Source organism: Balaenoptera physalus (assembly GCF_965194825.1).
Source record: "Balaenoptera physalus genome assembly, chromosome: 7".
Taxonomy (NCBI): domain Eukaryota; kingdom Metazoa; phylum Chordata; class Mammalia; order Artiodactyla; family Balaenopteridae; genus Balaenoptera; species Balaenoptera physalus.
The window spans coordinates 68,639,166-68,663,027 of NC_138886.1; the positions used below are offsets into that span (position 1 = coordinate 68,639,166).

A 23,862-nucleotide genomic window follows, 5' to 3' on the forward strand; every position below is an offset into this window, starting at 1 on the left:
TTCCATTTTATTTAACAAATGATTATCAGTAGTAGTTAATTCTCGGAGCTGAACTTTATAAATTATATAATTATTACATAGATTATATAATTATTATAGATAATTCCGAACTCTAACGTTAGTCATTATTTTAATATTTCTGCCTCGATGACCTTGATTATGTGTTCTGGAGCCGCCCCCGCCCCACCCCCCAAAAAAAGGTGGAAGGGGCTTTAGCGCTTCTCTTAACTTGTTGCCCCTTTATGTTGGTACTCTGTACTGTGAAATGACCGAATTCTAGGCATTGGAAAGGAGAGGCTGATCTATAATCAGTCATTAAGTAATTGAGAGTTTGGTAACTGTTATGCTGACTTAAAGTACTTATACTTAATATTCTATTTGCTTTATGGAACAAACTACCTTTATCTACTTTTTAAAAATTTCCAGTCACAGAGGTGTCTCCTCTCTATTTTTCCTGTTAGCTTCAGTGTGGAGCTGAGTGAAACCATACTCTGATTCCTGATGCACTGTCATCATTGGTTTGTGCAAGGGCCCTCTTTTATTATCTTCCTCCCCTCACCATTCCCCACTCTCATTATTTTACCCAACAGAAACATTGACTCCGCAATGTGTGATAAATCCTTGAATATATAACCTTATAAATAATGTTGTTTTGCATGATTATGTATTTTTAACGTACATGATTAGAATGATGCTGAAAATCTCAATTTATTTCTTTTTATTACTCAGTTTAAAATCTGAGTTGCTATATGTACATCTAATTTATTCCTTTTCTCCTATAGGAAGTTAATACCTCCTTTTACTTATCCACTGTCATAGTGCTGGGTATTTCAGTTGCTTCCAGTTCTCTGTTACTATAAACTTCACTGTACTGTTGCAGTACACTGCAAAACATATGTCCCCTTCTGGACTTATGAAGTAATTTCTTTCAGAATAATAGTCTTAGGAGTGAGATCACTGGGTTCTTTCCATACATGATTTCAATAAACACTGGAAGATTGCTTCCCAGATGGCTACACTCCTACTTGTAGTGCCCCAAAACTCTCATTTCTGTACATCCTTACCGGCATTTGGTATGATCACTTTTCTGATTTTGTGCTCTAATGATATAAAGTAGTATCTCATTTTTGTTTGAATGTCTCTGAATATTAGTGAGTTTGGATATCTCTTCGTATGCTTATTAGTTATTCCAGCATTTTCTATGAATTGCTTGTTTATATCCTTTGCCAATTTTTTAAAGATTTATTTTTTTAATGAGGTAACATTGGTTTATAATGTTTTGTAAGTTTCATGTGTACATTTTATTTCTACTTCTACATACACTACAGCGTGCTCAACACCAATAATTTAGTTTCCATCTGTCACCATATAGTTGACGCTCTTTACCCATTTCATCCTCCCTACCCCTCCTTCACCCTCTGATAAGCACTACTCTGTTCTCATGTTTGTTTTTCTTTGGTTGGGTTTGTTCATTTATTTTGGGTTTTTGTTTTTTATATTCCAGCTATGAATGAAATCATGGTATTTGTCTTCATCTGAAGTATTTCACTTAGCGTGATACCCTCAAAGTCCATCCATGTTGTTGCAAATGGCAAATTTTCATCTTTTTTATGGCTAAGTAGTATTCCATTGTGTATATATACCACAGCTTTTTTATCCATTCATCTGTTGATGGGCATCTAGGTTGCTTCCATGTCTTGGCTGTTGTAAATAATGCTGCAATGAACATAGGGGTGCATGTACCTTTTTGAATTAATGTTTTTGTACTCTTAGGATAAATACCCAGAACTGGGCTGGACCATGTGGTAGTTTCATTCCTAATTTTTTCAAGGAATCTCCATACTGTTTTCCATGGTGGCTGCACCAGTTTACATTTCCCACCAGCAGTGTATGAGGGTCCCCTTTCTCCACATCCTCACCAACACTTGTTATTTCTTGCCTTTTTGATAATAGCCATTCTAACATAAATGAAGTGATATCTTACTTTGGTTTTGATTTGCATTTCTTGATGATGATGTTAATGTGGTTTTATTCAGCATCTTTCATGTGCCTGTTGGCCATCTGGATGTCTTCTTTGGAAAAATGTCTGTTCAGCTCCTCTGCCCATTTTTTAATTGGGTTGTTTGTTTTTTTGATATTGAATTGTATGGGTTCTTTATATAATTTGGGTATTACCTCCTTATCAGATATGTCATTTGCAAATATCTTCTCCCATTCAGTAGGTTGTTGTTTTGTTTTGCTGATGGTTTCCTTTGCTGTGCAGAAGCTTTTTAGTTTGATGCAGTCCCATTTGTTTATTTTTGCTTTGTTGCCTTTGCCTGAGGAGACATATTTAAAAAGACATTGCTAAGACTGATGTTAAAGATTATACTGTTTTATGTTTTCTTTTAGGAGTTTTGTGGTCTTCAAGTCTTTAATCCATTTTGAGTTGATTTTTGTGTGTGGTGTGAGATAGTAGTCAAGTTTCATATTTTTGCATGTGGCTGTCCAGTTTTCCCAACACCATTTATTAAAGACACTATTCTTTCTCCATTGAATGTTCTTTGCTCCTTTGTTGTAAATTAATTGTCCATGTATGCTGGGGTTCAATTCTGGGCTATCAGTTCTGTTCCATTGATTTTTTTTTTTTTTTTTGGCTGCATTTGGTCTTCATTGCTGCACGCAGGCTTTCTCTAATTGCTGTGAGCAGGGGCTACTCTTTGATGCAGTGCAAGGGCTTCTTATTGCAGTGGCTTCTCTTGTTGTGGAGCACAGGTTCTGACAGCGCAGGCTTCAGTAGTTGCAGCACTGGGGCTCTGTAGTTGTGGCAGTTGTGGCTTGCAGGCTCTAGAGCACAGGCTCAGTAGTTGTGGCGCACAGGCTTAGTTGCTCTGTGGCATGTGGGATCTTCCCAGACCAGAGCTCAAACCCTTGTCCCCTGCATTGGCAGGCAGATTCTTAACCACTGCGCCACCAGGGAAGTCCCTGTTACATTGATTTTTGTATCTGTTTTTCTGCCAAACCAGGTTGTTTTGATTACTATGGCTTTGTAATATAGTTTGAAATCAGAGAGTGTGATATCTCTAGCCTTGTTCTTTTTTCTCAAGATTGCTTTGGCTCTTCAGGGTCTTTTGTGTTTCCAAATAAATATTATAATTTTTTGTTCCATTTATGTGAAAAATGTTCTTGGGATTTTGATAGGGATTGCCCTGAATCTGTAGATTGCTTTATGTAATATTTTTAAAATTAGGTAATTAAAAAATATAAACATTTTAACAATGTTAATTCCTCCAATCCATGAGCACAGAATATCTTTCCATTTATTTGTGTCTAAAATGTCTTTCAACAAGGTCTTAATAGTTTTCAGTATAGAGGTCTTTCAACTCCTTGCTTAAATTTATTCCATTTATTTTATTCTTTTTGTGGTGATTGTAAATGGGATTGTTTTCTTAATTCCCCTTTCTCCTAGCTCATTGTTAGTATATAGAAATGCAACAGGTTTTTGTTGGTTTTGTACTGTGCAACTTCACTATATTCATTTATTACTCCTAATAGTTTTTTGGTAGATTCTTTAGGCTTTTCTATATATAAAATCATGTCATCTGCAAACAGTGAGTTTTACTTCTTCCTCTCCAATTTGGATGTCTTTTATTTCTCTTGACTAATTTCTGTGGCTGGGATTTATATACTATGTTTCAGCTTCACCTTTGAGTATGATGTTAGCTGTGGGCTTGTCATATATGACCTTTATTATGTTGAGGTATGTTCCTTCTATACCCACTTTGTGGAGAGTTTTTTATCATAAATGGGTGTTGAATCTTGTCATCTGCTTTTTCTGCACCTACTGAGATGATCATATCATTTTTATCCTTCATTTTGTTAACGTATGTATCACATTGCTTGATTTGCAGATGTTGAACCATCCTTGCATCCCAGGGACAAATCCCACTTGATCACGGTATATGATCCTTTTAATGTATTGTTGGATTTGGTTTGCTAGTATTTTGTTGAGGATTTTTGCATCTATGTACATCAGAGATATTGACCTGTAGTTTCCTACTTTGTGTGGTCTTTATCTGGTTTTGGTATCTGGGTGATGTTGGTCTCATAAAATGAGTTAGGAAATGTTCCCTCCTCTTGAATTTTTTGGTATAGTTTGAAAAGGACAGGTATTAAGTCTGTAAATATTTGGTAGAATTTACCTGTGAAGCTGTCTGGTCCTAGTCTTTTGTTTTTTAGAAGCTTTTCTATTACTGCTTCAGTCTCTGTACTAGTGATCGATCAACTCGGATTTTCTCTTCATGATTCAGTCTTGGAAAGTTGTATGGTTCCAAGAATTTGTCCATTTCTTCTAGGTTGTCCAATTTGTTGGCATATAGCTGTTTTCATATTCTTGTAATCCTTTGTATTCCTGTGGCACCCACTGTTATTTTTTTTCTTTTGTTGCTAATTTTATTTATCAGAGCCTTCTCTCTTTTTCTTAGTGAGTCTATCTAAAGATTTGTCAATTTTGTTTATCTTTTCAAAGAACCAGCTCTTACTTTCACTGATCTTTTCTTTTGTCTTTTTAGTCTCTATTTCATTTATTCCCACTCTGATCTTTATTATTTCTTTCCTTCTACTGACTTTGGGCTTTGTTCATTCTTCTCTTTCTTATTTTATTTTATTTTTGGCCACACAGCACAGCTTGTGGAATCTTAGTTCCCCAAACAGGGATTGAACCCGGGCCCTCGGCAGTGAGAGTGCAGAGTCCTAACCACTGGGCCAGCAGGGAATTCCCATCTTGAATATTCTTGATATTAATTCTCTGAAGAGAAATTATTAATTTTGATGTTATCCATTAATTTTCCACCTTATGATTTGTGCATTGGGAATCTTGTTTTAAAAGTTATTTCCCATCTGTAGTACATGAAATTTTTTTCCTGAACGTTCTTCTGTGAGCTTTATATTTTACTTGTGATATTTAGGTTTTAAATCCATCTAAAGTCTACCTTTGTGTATGACTGTAGAGATCCAGCTTTATTTTTCTCCATATAATGAGCCAGTTTTACATCCTTCCTTCATTGATACATAGTGTCACCTTTATCATATATCAAGTTCCTATGTATACCTCATTCTGGTTCTCTGTTCTTTCTGTCAGTACTGTATTATTTTTATTACTCTGTATTTATGATGTCTGGGTGGTAGCATAAGTTCCCCCTTACGGAAATTTTTTTCTTATAGTTACGTATTTTTGCATATAAAATTTTAGAGTAACTTTGAGTTCCTTAAAAAAAAAAATCCACCTGAAGTTTTCATGGGATTGAATTAGATTTATAGATTTATTTGGGGGAAATGGACATCTTCAGTATTATTCTCCTATCTATGAGCATGGTATATATCTCCATTTTTTAGATATTCTTTTAATAGAGTTTTAAATTATTCTCCATATGTATTTTTTTTGTAAATTTTTTTAAAAATTTATTTATTTTATTTACTTATTTTTGGCTGCATTGGGTCATCGTTGCTGCACGCAGGCTTTCTCTAGTGGCAAGTGGGGTCTGCTCTTCATTGCGGTGTGCGGGCTTCTCATTGCGGTGGCTTCTCTTGTTGCGGAGCAGGGGCTCTAGGCACGCGGGCTTCAGTAGTTGTGGCATGTGGGCTTCAGTAGTTGTGGCACGCGGGCTCTAGAGTGCAGGCTCAGTAGTTGTGGCGCATGGGTTTAGTTGCTCCACGGCATTTGGGATCTTCCCAGACCAGGGCTCAAATCCATGTCCCCTGCATTGGCAGGCGGATTCTTTTTTTTTTTTTTTTTTTTTTAAGTAATTTTTATTTATTTATGACTGTGTTGAGTCTTCGTTTCTGTGCGAGGGCTTTCTCTAGTTGCGGCAAGTGGGGACCACTCTTCATCGCGGTGCGCGGGCCTCTCACCATCACGGCCTCTCTTGTTGCGGAGCACAGGCTCCAGACACGCAGGCTCAGTAATTGTGGCTCACGGGCCCAGTTGCTCCGTAGCATGTGGGATCTTCCCAGACCAGGGCTCGAACCCGTGTCCCCTGCATTGGCAGGCAGATTCTCAACCACTGCGCCACCAGGGAAGCCCGGCAGGCGGATTCTTAACCACTGTGCCACCAGGGAAGCCCTCTCCATAAGTTTTGTACTTTTTTTGTTAATTGTGTTTCTTAATCTTTTGTGGTAAGTACCTGATTTTATATTTTCTAATTGAATATAAAGGAGCATTATTGATTTTCCTCCCTAGGGTGTCATTATGGAAGATTTCCAACTGACAGCCAAGTTTAAAGATCTTTTTTTTTACAGTAATACCCAAATGTATACCCCTACATTCTACAATTAATGTTTTACTTCACTTGCTTTATCTATCCCTCCATCCATCCACCAATCCATCTTACATTTTTATTCATTTAAAATAAGATGTAGATGGGGAATTCCCTGGCTGTCCAGTGGTTAGAGCTCCGCACTTCCACTGCAGGGGGCACGGGTTCGATCCCTGGTCGGGAAACTAAAATCCCACATGCCCTGCAGTGCGGCCAAAAAAAAAAAAGATGAAGACGTTAAATCACTTTTCCCACAAAGACTTGAACGTTCATATAATTAACTAGAGTTCAGTATTTATTTACAGTTTTTTTCATTTAAGGTAAATTTGATTTGTGCAAAACAAAGCCTTATCAAGATACAGAACATTACTATCACTTTAGAAAGCTCTCTTAATGTCCCTTGCAAGGTGAAACCCTCACCCCATCCCCACCCAGAAGGAGAAAGAGAGAGAGAAGATGAAAATAAAATTCTGAATGAATAGAGTGGAGAGGAAATGACTAGAGACAAAAATGGAGATTCATAAGGGGCGGAAGGGTATTATAAACAATTATAGGTTAATACATGTTAAAATGCTGTTCTTTTTTTTAACTAAGAAAATTAAGGAAATATTTTGCTTTCCATCTTCCTTCATAGCTTTCTTTAGTGTCGCTCAAAAACTGAAGGGATCTTATATTAAACTATAATGACCTGCTCTAGACCTTTTCATTTGAAAAGTTTGGGACAAGAGAGGAAGAGAGAATGAGAGCAGGAGTGTGTGTGTGTGTGTGTGTGTGTGTGTGTGTGTGTGTGTGTTTGAAATAGGCAGTATTTCTATGGATTTGTATAACTCATTAATGACTAGTTTACCATAAAGTGATTCTAAATATGATGAAATTTAAAGGATTCTAGGATTTTTAAAGACTTTTTTGGGTTTTTTTGGACTGGTCCATATTTAGCTTTTTCCTGAAACCAAGTACCTCTGGTGACAGTTTACAAAGTGGAAGCATTACACTGGCAAGTGAACCTTTGGAGCACAAACCCATATCCAGTTCAGCAGAACCTGACCTGATCAACTTTATGGATTTCCCAAAACATAACCAGACCATAACTGAAGAAACAAGCTCTGCAGTTGAATCAAGGTACCATGGGGTTCAGAGAACTCTTCATTAAAAATTGGGTACCCTTGTAAAAATTCCATCTTTAAATACAACCTGGCTTACATAGGCATAAGCTCTGGTATTTTAAGAATTTAACCTTAAATGTTTACTACCATATATTGTTTAAATATCTAATGAATGGATCTGATGATAAATCATTTTTAACACTGTGTTTGTTTTACGGTGGTCTTTTACAAAAATGAACTTTTCAACAGTAAAAAGTATTTTCCCCTTCAGTGTAGTCATTGTCAGTTTCCAGACACATACTCTCTTTACAGTGAAGTATACCTTTTACTCTTAAATATTGAGTCAAACATTTTTTGAGAGCCTATTGTATGCTAAGCATTATGCTAAACACTAAAAATTAAAAAGTAAATAAAATCTGACCTCTGTCCTTAGGTGGATCATGGTCTGGTAGAGATTAAATACTTGGCAATGAATCTACATTACTTACTTACATGCATTATACATGTAAGGTGATGTATAGGTGATTTTGTTTAATAAAGACGAAATAATTTTTGAACAAGGCAAATGAATGGACACTTAATCTTTTTAAAATAATACCATAATACCTGTTATATACCATATATCCTCTTCCTACCCTTCATCAGATCATCCACTCCATCCTGTTTTTCTGACCAGTTTTACAAAAATACCTGAAGAAAATTTAATTCTTACAAGGCGGTACTGACTCTTCTCAGATATATTCAGTACATTCAAAATTCATTGTAGAAAATAGTCTAGCTCTACAGATTTAGATTTTTTAACACAATCTAACCACAGCATTTCTTCTTCATTTTTTTAAGTGATGAAATAATGAAAGCCAGTGGAGATGTCCAAACTATGAAAATTTCACCTGTGCCTAATAGTTTATCAAAACGAAATGTATCTTTGACTAGAAGTCACAGTGTTGGAGGTCCCTTGCAAAATATGGACTTTTCCCAGAGACCATTTCATGGCATTTCAACAGTTAGTCTTCCAAACAGTCTGCAGGAAGTTGTGGTATGTAACAGCATTATAATTATACTGTGTGTTCATGTAAGTATTTATTAAAACAGCATGTAATTCTTCTGTAGTAGGTTTATTTTAATCACATGAAAAGTGATAAGAATTTTTCATAAGCAGACTAAGAACTTTAGAATTTCAAATATGTACACAAATAAACAGAAGAGTATAATGATTTCCTTTGACGCATCATCCAGCTTCAGTAATTTTCAGCTTATGACCATTTTTCTTTCATGTATACCGTCATTCAGTTCTTCCATAGATCCATTTGAAGCAGATTTCAAACATCATATATTCCATTTGTAAATATTTCAGTATTTATCTCTAAAAGATAAGGACTCTTAAAAATACAATGTCCTTATCAGACCCAAAAAATAACAAATAATATCAAGTTATTCAATCTTTGTTCAAATTTTTTTTTTATCGAAGTATAGTTGCTTTACAACGTTGTGTTAGTTTCTACTGTACAGCAAAGTGAAGTAGAGTTCCCTGTGCTATACAGCAGGTTTGTTCAAATTTCTAATGGTCTCAAAAATGTCAAGTTGTGTGTTTCGTAGTTTGAGGAATCAGGATCAAATAAGGTCCATGCTTCATATTGGTTAATCTGGTTTTATTAGTCTTTTTAAATCTGTAGACTCTTTTTTTCCCTTGTACTTTATTCCCTTGCAATTTATTTGTTGATTACAACCCTGTAAATTGGTAATTGCAGTTAGAAGCTTGATCAGATTCAGGGTTTTTTTGTTCTTTTTTGTTCATTTGTTTATTTTTATAAGAGAGCTTCATCAGTAGTGGGTATGTCCCTCCAACAGGAGACATGAACTATCTTTGTGATGTTAGCAGCTATTAACGCCTCATTGCCTAGATCAAGTTGTCCATTTGGAGCTATAAAATGATGATAGTCTAATTCTGTCATCTTTTTTATTATATGAAATATATCTGTAAAGAGAAACTAACCCCATGGCTTTTGTCTGGTTTTCCAAAGATGCAATTTATGATGGAAAGGCAAAATAAATATTTGATTTTTTTTCCTTTTATTTATCAGTTTTCAAAGTAACAAGTTGGGTTCCTAGCATTCTCCAAGGTGATCCATTATCTGGGGGGATAGGGTATCATTATGAACTCATTGGTTTAAACATTTATGTTTATATCCATTGCTGTTGTTATCCTTATTGATGCTTATATTATTCCTTCTTTGGTCAGCTAGAAGCCTCTACAAGTTGGTGCCTTAATCCTTTTGACACAACTCTGGTAGCCTTTTTATAATTTTTTTTTAAAGCTTCCTTGCTTTCTTATATTGCAAGATGTTTCATGCTCATGTTATATTATTTCCTTCTCCAGACCTAGAATTAGCCATTTCTTTAAGAAACCTGGTTCCTTTTATAGGAAAACAGTATTTGGAGACCTCAATCTGGGCACTATGGGTACTTGTTAATACTGGTCATAAACATTTTATTCTGACTATAATATGCACAACTTACAAAGTCTAGGTTGGGGTTTTTTTAATTCATTATTTCGTTTGATTTATAAAGTTGCTCTTTAGTTTTTGTTGCAATCAAATGTAAAAACAAGTTAGATACAGGTTTAAAAAGAGTCAAGAAATATTAACACAGGGACTTCCCTGGTGGCGCAGTGGTTAAGAATCCACCTGCCAATGCAGGGGACACAGGTTCAATCCCTGGTCCCGGAAGATCCCACATGTCACAGAGCAACTAAGCCCGTTCGCCACAACTACTGAAGCCTGCTCGCCTAGGGCCCGTGCTCCACAACAAGAGAAGTCACCGCAATGAGAAGCCCGCACACCACAATGAAGAGTAGCCCCCGTGTGCAGTGACTAGAGAAAGCCCATGTGCAGCAACAAAGACTCAACACAGCCAAAATAAATAAATTAATTAATTAATTAATCATTTTAAAAAAGAAATATTAACACAAAAAATTGCATAATCTGTTTAGAGTTTTAAGCGGAAGATAAAGTCACATATTTTTTGGTATCACCATTATAAAACATCAGAAACGCAAATATTTCTTATAAAAAATTGAAAAGGAAAAAATCAAACCTACATAGGCCATTGCTGTTAATGTGATAGAGAAAAACTCATGTTTAAAATAGGGTCTATTACATGGATTAATAATTTTCGTTTGTAATCATTTAACTTAACGGTATTTATGATTAAGTACTTCTTAATCTTTATGTTTTCTTCAGGGTGTTCTTCTTTTATGTTTTCTTTAGGGTGTTCTACTACATGTAGTAATGGCCCTGAAATAATTGACTTTGAAAGGATAGAGAAGTATAATCTCATTGAGACATACTCTGACACATACATAATAACATAGATCATATTCACTTCTTTTTGTATTTCTATGTTTTTAAGGATCCTTTAGGAAAAAGACCGAATCCTCCCCCTGTTTCTGTGCCCTACTTGAGTCCTCTAGTGCTTCGTAAAGAACTTGAATCTTTGCTAGAAAATGAAGGCGATCAGGTGATTCACACGTCCTCTTTCATCAATCAACATCCAATCATTTTCTGGAACCTCGTTTGGTATTTCAGACGTTTGGACCTTCCTAGTAACTTGCCAGGACTTATCCTCACATCTGAACATTGTAACGGAGGTGTACAGGTAGGGAATCAACTTCAATACTTATACTACATTGGTGTTCGTTAGGATGAGGCTTAACTTCAGGTAGCAAGAAGTATACAACAATAGTGGCTTAAGTCATAGGTTATTTCTCTCTCACTTAAAAATTTAGATAGGTGGTCCAGGGATGGTATAGTGTTAGAGACTTGAGAGCCTTCTATCTTTTTGCTCAGCAGTGCGACCTCCGTTTCCAAGTTTTATACCTGATCTAGGAGAGCTGACTCTACTTACAAGCTGTCACATCCACATTCCAGCCAGCAGTTAGAAGAAAAATGGATGGAGAAGAGTATGTCTTCTTTATCTAGGGACAGTTCCTAGAGTTGCACGTAATCTTTTCATATGTATCTGTTTGGCCTAAACTTAGCTATATGGTCATTTCTAGTTGCAAGTGTAGCTAGAAAAGGTAGTTTTTGTTCTGAAATATAATATTCCCAGCTGAAATTCTCACAACTTTATTTTAAAGGACTCATATTAGCCACATCTTTCAGATGATACAACTAAAAATTACGGAAGTTATTTTTGCTAGGTCACATACCTCATAAGTGGAGGGGGGCCAAGACCACAGTCTGGCTCTCTGACTCTGAAACTCCTGCTTTGCTTGAGCTGGCATCCCTGACTCCCCGGGAGACAGTGAGCTCCTAGAACTCCTTCATTTTATGATACTGAATATTGAGAGATACCCCCAACCCCAAACATACATCAGGGGCACAACAAACTTTTAGAGTAGTATAAATTCTATTTTGACTCATTTATTTTAAGTAGTAGTCAGTACAACAAGATAGTAGAAACCATTGCACTTTCTCTTACCTTAAAATTTGTTTTGATGGAGGTTAATCTTTCTTGTGGCTGCTTTGCCAGTTACCAAGTTGTCATTCAGTCCTTGAAAGTCAGAATGAGAAACATGCACCTCAGAAAATAATAAGAACATTTGTAATCAGATATAAATAAAAATTTTAAAATTTTCACAGAATTTTAGGTCCACAGTTTTGAAAGAACTCATCTGTTTTATATAATCAAGTTTTGCTAGGTCCACTGGTAATTATTATTATGCTTTGGGTACTAATACTTTCTACTGATCTTTTTTAGCTTCCCCTGTCATCTCTGTCCCAGGATAGCAAACTCGTGTATATTCAGCTGTTATGGGATAATATCAACCTTCATCAGGAACCAGGAGAACCTCTGTATGTCTCATGGAGGAATTTTAGTAAGTAAAATAGAATTAAAGACATAAGAGACTCAAACTGGAAACAACCCAAATATCCATCCACAGGTGAATGCATAAGCAAATTATGGTACAGTCCATCCACACAGTAGAATACTGTTTAGCAATAAAGAAAAATGGACTACTGGGGGAAAAATAGAATTAAGGAGACAACAGAAATTATTTTGCTTTATTTTTAAATCTTTCATTCATTTTTAGTATCTCAAGATTTTTTCCATTTTAGTTCAAATTTTTTTGCTATTGTACTGACCCATTTATCAGGTCTCCAGCTGAGTTGAGTGGGGTTTTTTTTTGTGATTCTTGTAGTTTATCTGTCAAATACTAATTTGGTTAGGTATTTGGAGAGTAAATTCTCTATAGTGGATGTATTGGTATAGATCATAATTTCAATTATATGGGTACTAGTCTCAAAGATTCTGGCTTTATTTTTATTTATTTTTTATAAATTTATTTATTTTATTTATTTATTTTTGGCTGCATTGGGTCTTCACCGCTGCGCGCGGGCTTCTCCCTAGTTATGGCAAGCGGGGGCCACTCCTCACCGTGGCGCATGGGCCTCTCACTGTGACGGCCTCCCCCGTTGTGGAGCACGGGCTCCAGGCACGCAGGCCTCAGCAGTTGTGGCTCGCGGGCTCCAGAGCACAGGCTCAGTAGTTGTGGTGCATGGGCCCAGTCGCTCCATGGCCTGTGGGATCCTCCCAAACCAGGGCTCGACGCCGCGTCCCCTGTGTTGGCAGCCGGACTCCCAACCACTGCGCCACCAGGGAAGCCCCTGGCCTTACTTTTAGTTTTTGTATTTAGAACATATTTTTACAAGGGGTTTAAAGGGTTATCAAGTATTCAGAAGCCTTATGAGTCAGTAAGAAACCACAGACAACCCAGTAAGTAAGTGAGTAAATGGTATCAATAGGCAGTTCATGGAAGAAACATTAAAATGCTCTGTTCTATACATATACAGTGTACAAAGCTGTTGGTACAACGATGCTTACTGCAAGATTATTTATAATAATGAAAAACTTAAGCAAATACGTAACAAGAGAATTGTGATAAATCCACACTATGAGATGTTGGCAACCAAGAAAAAGAAAGAGTCATTTGTATATAGGTTCCCGAAAGGATGGATTTTCGTTATATATTAAGTGAAAAAAAAGGCAAGTTGCAGAACAGTATGTGATCTTTTCTCTTTTTTGTAGAAAAATGAAACCAAAAATATTTGTGTTTTTAATGTATGCAGAGAAAAAGATCTAAAACCGTGTATGTCCCAGGCTGTTAACAGTACCTGCTCAGAAGAGGAAGGGAAAAGTTCACTCTGTGTTTTGTTTTGTTTTGTTTTTGGCTGCGTTGGCTACTCTTCATTGCGGTGCGCGGGCTTCTCATTGCAGTGGCTTCTCTTGTTGCGGAGCACGGGCTCTAGGCGTGTGGGCTTCTGTAGTTGCAGCATGCAGGCTCAGTAGTTGTGGCATGCGGGCTCAGTAGTTGTGGCTCATGGGCTGTGGAGCGCAGGCTCAGTAGTTGTGGCGCACTGGCTTAGTTGCTCCGCAGCATGTGGTATCTTCCTGGACCAGGGCTCGAACCCGTGTCCCCTGCATTGGCAGGCGGATTCGTAACCAATGTGCCACCAGGGAAGCCCCCACTCTTTATTTTGTATTTTTACTACAATCTTTCACTACTTAGCAGTTTTTCTACTTAAGCTAGAATAAAAGAATCTGACATTTTCCCTTGAAATATGCCAATCACAAAATTATGGCTAAATATATTATAAGCTATTTTTGTCTTTTTGTTGTTGTTTTCCCAGTTCTGATATTTGAATGCTTTTTAAGCAGAAGCAGACTAACTTTGAAATTTATGCTGGAAAATAATAGAATTATAACTGCCATTTCTTTAGTTGTTTTCCTGCATATCTTGAAATAGATAAGTGTTTTAAAATGTTCTATAATTTGTGGTGAGAATAAAATTTAGAACTCTCAAGAATAGCATTGTTTCTTTACTTGACTGGCTACTTTAAACAAATAATTGGTATATAAATAACATTAAAAGACATAATAGAATTTAGTGGTGACTTTTGGAAAAGCAGTATGGGGAGCTACACAGTCCCATTTCTCAGCGAAACAACCATAATTGGTGAAAGTTATTAAAGAAAAAAAAGTGTCTACAGCTGTCAAGCAAATGAAGAAATATTTATTCAAGAAAATATATTGGGCTTCCCTGGTGGCGCAGTGGTTGAGAATCCGCCTGCCAATGCAGGGGACACGGGTTCGATCCCTGGTCTGGGAAGATCCCACATTGCCATGGGGCAACTAAGCCGGTTCGCCACAACTATGGAGCCTGCGCTCTAGAGCCCACGTGCCACAAATACTGAAGCCCACGCGCCTAGAGCCCGTGCTCCGCAACAAGAGAAGCCACCGCAATGAGAAGCCCGCGCACCGCAATGAAGAGTAGCCCCCGCTTACTGCAATTAGAGAAAGCCCGCGCACAGCAACGAAGACCCAACTCAGCCAAAAATAAATAAATAAATAAAATTTTTTAAAAAAAGAAAATATATTAAATTTCAGTAAAAATGGTTAGTTTCTGTGGCATTTGAGCTACAACTTGCTGCTCCCCACCAGCCCCCAGTCAAGGGCTACAGCATCTCCCTGGGAAAGACAGGTTGCCAGCAGTTCTCATCCTCCCAGCCCTGAATAGTTCCAGGAGGAGAGGGAGGCTTACTTCCTCCACTCAGCCCCCATGCACTGCCAGCTTCAGCAACCCTCGAATACTGGGTCTCTGATTGTTCCCACAGTGTCTTGCTCATAAGGGAGAGGTTTTATGCCAGGAGAGGCAAGCTAAAAAATCAGAGGCAACTGCATCCCTCCAGTACCCCATTCACAAAGCAGGGGAATCATTCCAAGAGAAGGGCCGCTGTTCCCAGCCCCAGCTCCAGAGCAGTGGCTGAGAGGCAGGCCAGAAGAACAGAGCTCTGAAATTCTCCCCAAAGGAAATGACTTTATTTGGGACAGACTGTGGAGAAGTTCAAGCCTGAAAGCACTCTTGGAAAGAGTGGAGATTTTGGTGAGAAGGCCAGCATTAATTGCCCTGATACAAAAACCAAAGACATCATAGGAAAACAAAACTAAAAATCTGTATCACTTATGAATATAGACATAAAGATCCTCAACAAAATACAAGCCAACCAAATCCAGCAGTTGAGAAAAGCAGTTGTACACCATGACCGAGTGCTGTTTACCCCAGGCATGCCGTGTTGGTTTGAAAATCAATTAATATATCATATCAATAAAATAAAGGACAAAATCCATATGATCGTCTGAATAGGCACAGCTAAAGCACTTGACAAAATCTATTGCCCTTTGTTAAAAACACTCAACAAGGGACTTCCCTGGTGATCCAGTGGTTAAGAATCCGCCTTCCAATGCAGGGGACACGGGTTCGATCCTTGGTTGGGGAACTAAGATCCCACATGCTGCGGAGCAACTAGGTCCATGCGCCACAACTACTGAGCCAGTGCGCTCTACAGCCTGCACGCCACTAGAGAGTCCATGCACCGCAACTGTGGAGCCCACGCTCCACAACGAAAGATCCCGCATGCTGCAGGGAAGATCCTGAGTGCTGCAACTAAGACCCAAAGCAACCAAAAAAAAAAAAAAGAACCACCAAGCTAGAAATAGAAAGGAGCCTCCTCAACCTAATTATGAGCCTCTGAAAACCCACAGTTGATATCATTTAATGGTGAAAGACTGAATACTTTCCCCCAAGTACAGGAACAAGACAAAGATGTCTGTTTTCATTATTTCTTTTCAACATTGTACTGGAGGTTCTTGCTAGAACAATTAGGAAAATAAAAGGCATCCAAGATGGAAAGGAAAAAGTAAAACTATCTCTATTTGCAGATTATGTCATCTTACATATAGAAAATCCTAAATTAGAAAATCCTAAGGAATACACACACACACCCACACACACACACAAAACATATGGAACTTATTTATTAAATAAGCTCAGCAGAGTTGCAGGATATAAGATCAATACACAGAAATCAACTGTATTTCTATATACTTTCAATGAATAATCCAAAAATTAAATTAAGAAAATAATTCCATTTATAATAGCATTAAAAATAATAAAATACTTAGGAATAAATTTGATAAAAGAAGTACAAAACTTATTATATTCTGAAAACTAAAAGTATTGTTGAAAGAAAGTAAAGACCACCTAAGTAAATGGAAAGAAATCCCATGTTCATGGGCCAGAAAAGTTAATATTGTTAAGATGGCAGTACTCCCAAATCGATCTATAGATTCAGTACAATCTATATCAAAATTCCAGGTGGCTTTTTTATAGAAATTGACAAGCCTATCCTAAAATTCATATGGATTTTCAAGGCCCCTAGAATAGCCAAAACAGTCTTGAAAAAGAAGAACAAAGTTGTAAGACGCATACTTCTGAATTTGAAAACTTACTACAAAGCTACAGTAATCAAGAAAGTAGAAAACTGGCATAGGATAGACATATAGGTCAGTGGAATAAAGTTGAGTTTCCAGAAATAAACCCTCACATGTACAGTTAACTGCCTTTCAGCAAGAGTGCCAAGGACCATTCAGTGGGTAAAGAATAGTCTTTTCAACAAGTAGTGCTGGACAACTGGAACAACATGCAGAAAAAATAAAGTTGGATCTCTTCCTGGTTCACTGCTAATTGGAATAAAAAATAGTGCAGCTGCTTTGGTGTAAATAGTTTCACAGTTCCTCAAAATGGTAAACAGTTACCATATGACACGGCAGTTGCACTCTTAGGTATATACCCAAGAGAAATGAAGACATACATCCACATAAAAACTTGTACACTGTTTTTAGCAGCATTTTTCTTAATATCCAAATAATGGAAACAACCTAAATGTTCATTTTAACTGATGAATGGATAAACTATGGTATATCCATACAATGGAATATTATTTGGCAATAAAAAAGTAGTGAATACTGATACATACTACAAAATGAATGAATTTTAAAATATTATAGAAGCAGCAGCCACAAAAGAGAACAGAAAGTATGATTCCATTTATATCAAACAATCAGAATAGGCAAATCTGTGAAGACAAAATTAGATTAATGGTCGCCTAGGGCTGAGGGGTTGGGAAGATAGAGTGACTCCTAATAGGTAGATTTCTTTTGGAGGTGATAAAAATGCTCTAAAATTGGTGATGGTTCCCCAACTCTGTGAATTAAGGAGCAATAGTGAAGTTGCAGATTATATTTGGGTTATGCTCTAAAATCACAACATAACATGAAAATCAAATCTATTTAGCAGGTAGAAAAACTAGGATCAAAACCTAGTAGCAGCCAGTATTTCCTCTTGTATTGTAACAGAGAACTTTGCTATTTCTATGGTTGAACACAAATGAAATATTACTAGTTGCCTTTATTAAGGGGCTGGATTGTATGAAAATTACAGTAACTTGCTTTATGACAGACACTTAAAATGAGGCTGACTGGGGAACTTTTGGATACATAGTTCCATCTCAAGTAATGTGGGTGTAATAAAATTGTATGGCTGCTGGGATCACCTACAGTATTAAAGTTTTCCCTTTTTCTGGGCCAAGCTCACATTGTTGATTTTGTGTATTTTTAATGTTACTGTGATTCAAGTACACCACTGAAGCACTTTTGTAATATATGAAATCTGTTTAAATATTTGTTCTTAATAATTCTAGAATTACCCTTGTATCAGTTAGGATTATATGCTACTGTATTTAATAGAAAACAACAGAATCTTAAACAGGTAAAGATTATTCTCTCACATGAAGAATTTATGAAGTAGACACTCCAGGACTGGTAGGCAACTCCTCTGTCATCAGGGACCCAGGCTCCTTATGCTTTGTCTGCTTTTCCATCAGGAAAGATTCATGGTCACAGGATGGCTGCTGGAGTACAAGATATCACATTCCAGCCTCAAGCAGGAAGCCCTAAGTTCAGGAAAAGGGCAAAGGGACAGGCCTCTCCTATCTGAAGAAAGCAAGAAAAATATTTTTTAGCTGGTCACATCGCTGCATAATTTTACTTGTGATGGGGAGGTGGTGTTGAATAAAAAATGATACAAATCTGAAAAAAAACTTCTTTAATAATTAGAGTGACTAAATGTATTCTTTTACTGTGTTCTTATTATTAGATTCTGAAAAGAAATTGTCTCTCCTGTCAGAGGAACAACAAGCAACAAGCGCTTTAGTAGAAACCATCAGGCAGAGTATTCAACATAATGATGTTCTTAAACCCATCAACCTGCTTTCACAACAAATGAAGGGAGACATGAAAAGACAAAGGTAATAATCCAGTATTTGGTACCTGATGCCACTCGAAATAATTTCATGGTATTTTAAAAATGATTTTTAAAACTATCTCTAGTTGTAAAAGAAACACTCATTGTAGAACATCTGATTGTCTTAAAAAGTGCTACCCAAATGCATTCATACTTGATCACAAACATAATAAAAATATCTGGGAAATAAATTAAATTTTAGGAGGTAATTCATTTATGTCTAAAATGTACTGAGTCTTTGTGAAAACATTACTACTATTCACTGGAAACCTATAAATGTGTTAACATTGATGTTATACATATGTACTGCTTGTTCAGGTCCTGTCACGCATCTTATCCTGTGAGATGTAAAAAAAAAAATATGTGTTTAGGAGTAGAAACAATTTAGGAAAATGATGGAAGCAATGAATTACAAACGATATGGAGCTATCCTGATCCTCTTACTATTTATTGTCTGCTCACATGCTTGGATCAGTACTCATCCCAGTCTCAGCATAAGTGAATTTTATGGTGGAAGCTTCAGAAAAAGAGACATAATACCTTCTATCAAACATAAAGTGTTTCCAGGTGCTCTTCAAGTTTCTAGTCATGGCATCTTTGAAGATAGTCTCAGAAATGATAGGACAAGAATTCATAATGAAAATGGACAGATCCTTCTATAATCTCAACAGTTGAGGTAGAGATTATCTCCACAGGCTAAAGAGCAGCCACTTTCAAGTATCTGTAGTTGAAGGACAGGGAAGGAGTATTAGAAATGACATATTATGGCTTCTGAAGCTTCTAAAGAAAGCTGCATGGAGCATCGTCAGAATCAGCATTACTCTCTCATTTTTTTTTCTGTAAATACTCAAATCAGTTCATAAGTTTCCCCTTTTTTTAACAAATGAGCCACGAATCTCATTTTTAAGGTTTTCATTTGTAACGTTTTTATGTTCGCACATCAAATAAAGGTGATTTATCCTTTAGTGTTGGGTTAAGTAGTAGAGACCACACCATCTTTCATACTGTTTGTGTCCAAGGGTTTTAGACCCCTAACTTACTTAAGAAATTCATCTCTTACTCTTGTCATGTGGCAAAAGTCTGCTTTTGTAAATTTGAATTAGAAATTAGAAAAGTTACCTATTATATTGCTAAATAATTACAATAAAGTTAAAATAAGCCATTTTTAATTATTTCGAATGTGAAGCTTTATGCCCATTAACTTTTAACTTTTTAATTTGAAATATAAGTTTGCAGGAAATTGCAAAGATAGTACAGAGTTCCGGGGACCCTTAACCCAGCTTCTCCCAAAGGTGACATCTCATAACTGTAGTGTAATGTCAAAACCAGAACACTGACATGGATGGATACATTACTGTTAGCTACAGAACCTAATCTTTTTTTTCTTCTTTTTTTTCAAGTATAGTTGATTTACAATGTGGTTTTTTTTCACCATTTTAAAAAACCTTCATAGGGTATTTTTATGCTCTTTGCCCATTAATTTTAAAATATTTGTTTTATAGGAGTTTATACAGAGAAATCCTCTTCTTATCATTAGTATCTCTTGGAAGAGAGAATATTGATATTGGTAAGTTCGTCAACTGGGGATTCCTTAAAGGGGGTTTAAGTCTTATTTCCTAAAGAAACTTTTAAAATTCTAATTGCTATGGGCAGATACTCCATTTGCCTTTAAAAAGATTTCTGCCTTTAAATATGCAGTTTAAATATGTATATAAAAATGATTTGACTACCATTTTTAAATGCATAGCTTTTGTTTTATTTTATTATTAAGAAATACCAACTATATTTTTGAAAATATCTTTCAGAGGCTTTTGACAATGAGTATGGACTTGCATACAATAGTTTATCTTCAGAGATTCTTGAAAAGTTGCAGAAAATTGATGCTCCACCAAGTACCAGTGTGGAGTGGTGCAGGAAGTGTTTTGGAGCACCTCTCATTTAAATAAGATTCACTAGATTTTTGGACACAGAACTGGGGGAATAGATTCAATCTGGAGACATTCAAGGTTTGTTTCAAATTACGAATTGGTGAACACTGAAGTGAAGTTATTCTTGGGACAATAGATAATGAAATGTAATTCATACTGAATCATCTCAGAAGGTAAAAATGCCACTAAAATGCCCTAGGGTTTACTGATGTTGAAGATTTACAATTTCTGAACGGTTTTTATCTGCTGAAAATTGGTTTTGCATTTCTCAGTATTTGTAGCAGTTCGATAATGAGAAACCATATTCATTCTTGGCGTTTTGTCTATATCTGAAGCTATTGAGTTTGGGGAATGGCAAATTAATATAAACTTGCCTAACCCCAAAACAAACGAAATCTCAATTATAAGAGCAACTATTTGTGTATTGTGTATATACGTGTGGCTGTGTAGGTGTGTATCTACTCAGCCATATTATATTTATTAAAATTCTTAGATTGCATGTTGCAATAAAGTTTTCTGAAAGGGGGTCTCCAACTATTAAATGACTACTACTAAATTCATATGTAGTCATTAATCTCAAAATTATCTGCCTTGTCTTTGACTTTAAAATTAATATATATTTTTACCCTTCATGTTATGTATTAGCTCCCTTAATGGATTGTATCTTGAATATCCAGTTACTTCCTTTCATCCTCTTCCCAGTATCATGTTAATTTGCAACAGCTTTAAAATTGGAATAAATGAGCCAGATAGTTTAAATGAAATTAATCAGCTTCATAATTTACAAAATTAAAATTCTTGTGTATGTCTTTGGGCCTGAAATTGTTCAGGCACATAAATTGTTGCTATTGGTCACTTTTAAAAACCTGTGGGATAACTTGCACTGCACACAGAATTTTATTCTTGTATAAAATTTAGATTTGTACACTTATTATTTGTGCATTTGTAAATACTGTTTTTTAGGTTGAATCAATTAAGTCTTAAAACGTTAAAGCTTATTAAACTTGTTGCCAGTAGGTTTAAGAAAATCATGACCTCACATGCCTCACTCTGACATTTATCATGCCTTTTGTTAAAACATCCCTTAGGGACAGTAAATTTGCCTTACTTCTCTGCATGCATGGTTTGAAAAGCCAATGATTGTGTGTGCTCGCTTTTACAGTAATTATGCAGATGACTAAATCAGTTGGTAATTATTTCCAAATGGTACAGTTAACAGCACACATCTCCTTTCTACCTGCTATAATCTTTTAAAAATTGTTACTATACCAGTCTTCCAACATTTCAGGGTTAATAAGACCTATGCAGAATCCTAGTTTCAATTTATTGTGAGAGTGCTAAGTGAAAGAACTTGTCAGAAACTGTGTACAATTCTCATTGCCTTAAAAATGGATCTTTTGCACTGTCTCAGAGAATATATTTTTGCAACTTAAGACTTGGTACTAGTTTTAATACTTAACACTTATTGCCCCAACAGAAAGTTTGGAATTACTTTGCATATAAAAAAAAATCAAGGTTGAATAAAATGAAAACTTCTCGTTTGCTGTGCTTGTCTTACATTTTTAAGGCTCCTGAAGTGTGTACAGTAATTCAAGCTTTTGTGATATTCAGAATTCCAGTATTGCCTGTTTTCCCACTTCTCTGTAGTTCTCAATAACTTGAACTAAATTACCAAAGCACTTCCCACTAAAACAACCCTGTGATTTGTATTAAAATTGCTTAAAGGCCTTTTCTTGCACCTACCACAAAAAGGGGAGTAAAAATTTATAGCAAAAACAGACCAAAAAAATAAATTTCAAATCATTATCTATAGATTTAGAAATATCTAGAATGACTGTATGAGACTTAAATCCTGATTAACTTCTGAAAGTGATCTTTCAAATTACTGCAGATTGTTTAGCATAACCTTACACTGGTTTTAGATTTGGTATTAACTGCATTTCATAGATTGATTATAGCAACCTGCACAGTTAATGAGTTAACAGTCATAACAAGTCTGACATACCTTTGGGATATTCAATTGTTGCCCTTTTCATTTTTGGTATACACTAGTAATATAGGGTTCAATGTCTTTGCAATGTTAAACTCTTAAATCTGCCAGATTTCATAAGCTAGTATAGTCTAGGCCCACCTTACCATCTGTCCACTGTAGTGACTGTACTCCTCAAAATAAGAAAGCAGGGTGGTTCTCATGTTTTATGCATTAGAATCAACCAGCTACTAGTTAGAATTCTGGGCTTACACCAGACCTGCCTTTTGGCCTGTTACCCTCTAGGATTCAACTGTAGTGTGTCAGTCCTTCTGGCACTGGGTATCTTTTTTTAAATGCTGTAAGTTCAACTTCTAACTTTGTCAACTGCCAATTAAGACTTTAAGACTTTTGTAACTTTTTAATACTACATTAAGAGATACGGGTGCTGTTCAGCAGAGAGTAACACAACATTGTAAATCAACTGTACACAAATTAAAAAAAAAAAAAAAAGCTATGGGGATCTCCTCTATGAATCTTGCTTCAGGGCTGGCATTATTATTGGCCTAACCTGGGAACTTAATGACTGTGGGGCCCCAAACTACCGAATCATAATCCACTTTTTAGCCAGATCCCCAGGTGATTCTTATGCACACTTTAACTGAAGCACTTCTTCAGTCTCTACATGTTACAGCCACTTGAAAATTTTACTCACCTGTGGTTTATACTCTGGCAAAGGAGCCCCTTTTAAAGCCTAATGTGCCTTCTTTCAAGACCCTGCTAGTCTATAATGGTTTGAATGAAGGTTCTAACTGCAATTACTATAGAAACCAGACATAGTACATTAGAAAAAGTATACTTTGGGGCATTCCCTGGCAGTCCAGTGGTTTGGACTCCACTCTCACTGCCAAGGGCCTGGGTTCCATCCTTGGTCAGGGAACTAAGATCCCACACCCCACAAGCTGCGTGTTGCAGCCAAAAAGAGTATACTTTCTCTGTGCATCCTTCACTGATGCAAGAGTGTTTCTAAAAAGAGGTACAGTCAACTCCTTTGCAGTGTGAAATATAATAAAAACAGGTAGAGTTGAAAAGCTTTGTTAATGCATTAAATTTGCACTGGTTTTAAAAGCTTTGTCAACTGTTTTAAAATGGTATCCATTAACTATGCTTTTAACAAGTTATCCTTTTTACATATGATAAATGTCCATCTTCACAAGGGCACTTTTCATGTATCATGTATAGATCTTTAAGAAAAACTGTATTCCTCAAAATAAAGTGTATCAAAGATTAATAGTCCTAGTCATTTATTTCCCCTGTATTGTTCCCATGCCTTGCTAAAAAGCCAATGAACATGCTAAGAGTCCTTTCC

General features: G+C 36.3%; 1 protein-coding gene and 1 pseudogene across 11 annotated transcripts in view; one reads left to right on the top strand and one right to left on the bottom strand.

Moving 5' to 3' along the window:
- Window positions 1-23,784, top strand: part of DENND4C (DENN domain containing 4C) — a 130,496-nt gene extending 106,712 nt beyond the window's left edge. For 8 of the 10 annotated variants that reach the window (XM_082467984.1, XM_082467985.1, XM_082467978.1 and 5 more), the window contains 7 exons: window positions 7,230-7,412; window positions 8,237-8,432; window positions 10,805-11,050; window positions 12,155-12,272; window positions 18,450-18,600; window positions 20,099-20,163; window positions 20,402-23,784. In XM_082467984.1, coding sequence (XP_082324110.1) covers window positions 7,230-7,412; window positions 8,237-8,432; window positions 10,805-11,050; window positions 12,155-12,272; window positions 18,450-18,600; window positions 20,099-20,163; window positions 20,402-20,538 — 1,096 coding nt within the window. In that variant the 3' untranslated portion in view covers window positions 20,539-23,784. Of the gene's footprint in view, window positions 1-7,229; window positions 7,413-8,236; window positions 8,433-10,804; window positions 11,051-12,154; window positions 12,273-18,449; window positions 18,601-20,098; window positions 20,164-20,401 lie in introns of those variants that run through there. The other 2 variants (XM_082467981.1, XR_014265408.1) reach the window with 2 other exon arrangements.
- LOC309663710 (cytochrome c oxidase subunit 6B1 pseudogene) overlaps window positions 1-23,862 on the bottom strand; it is a 523,800-nt pseudogene that overhangs the window by 90,382 nt on the left and 409,556 nt on the right. The gene's annotated exons all lie outside the window — the stretch shown is intronic.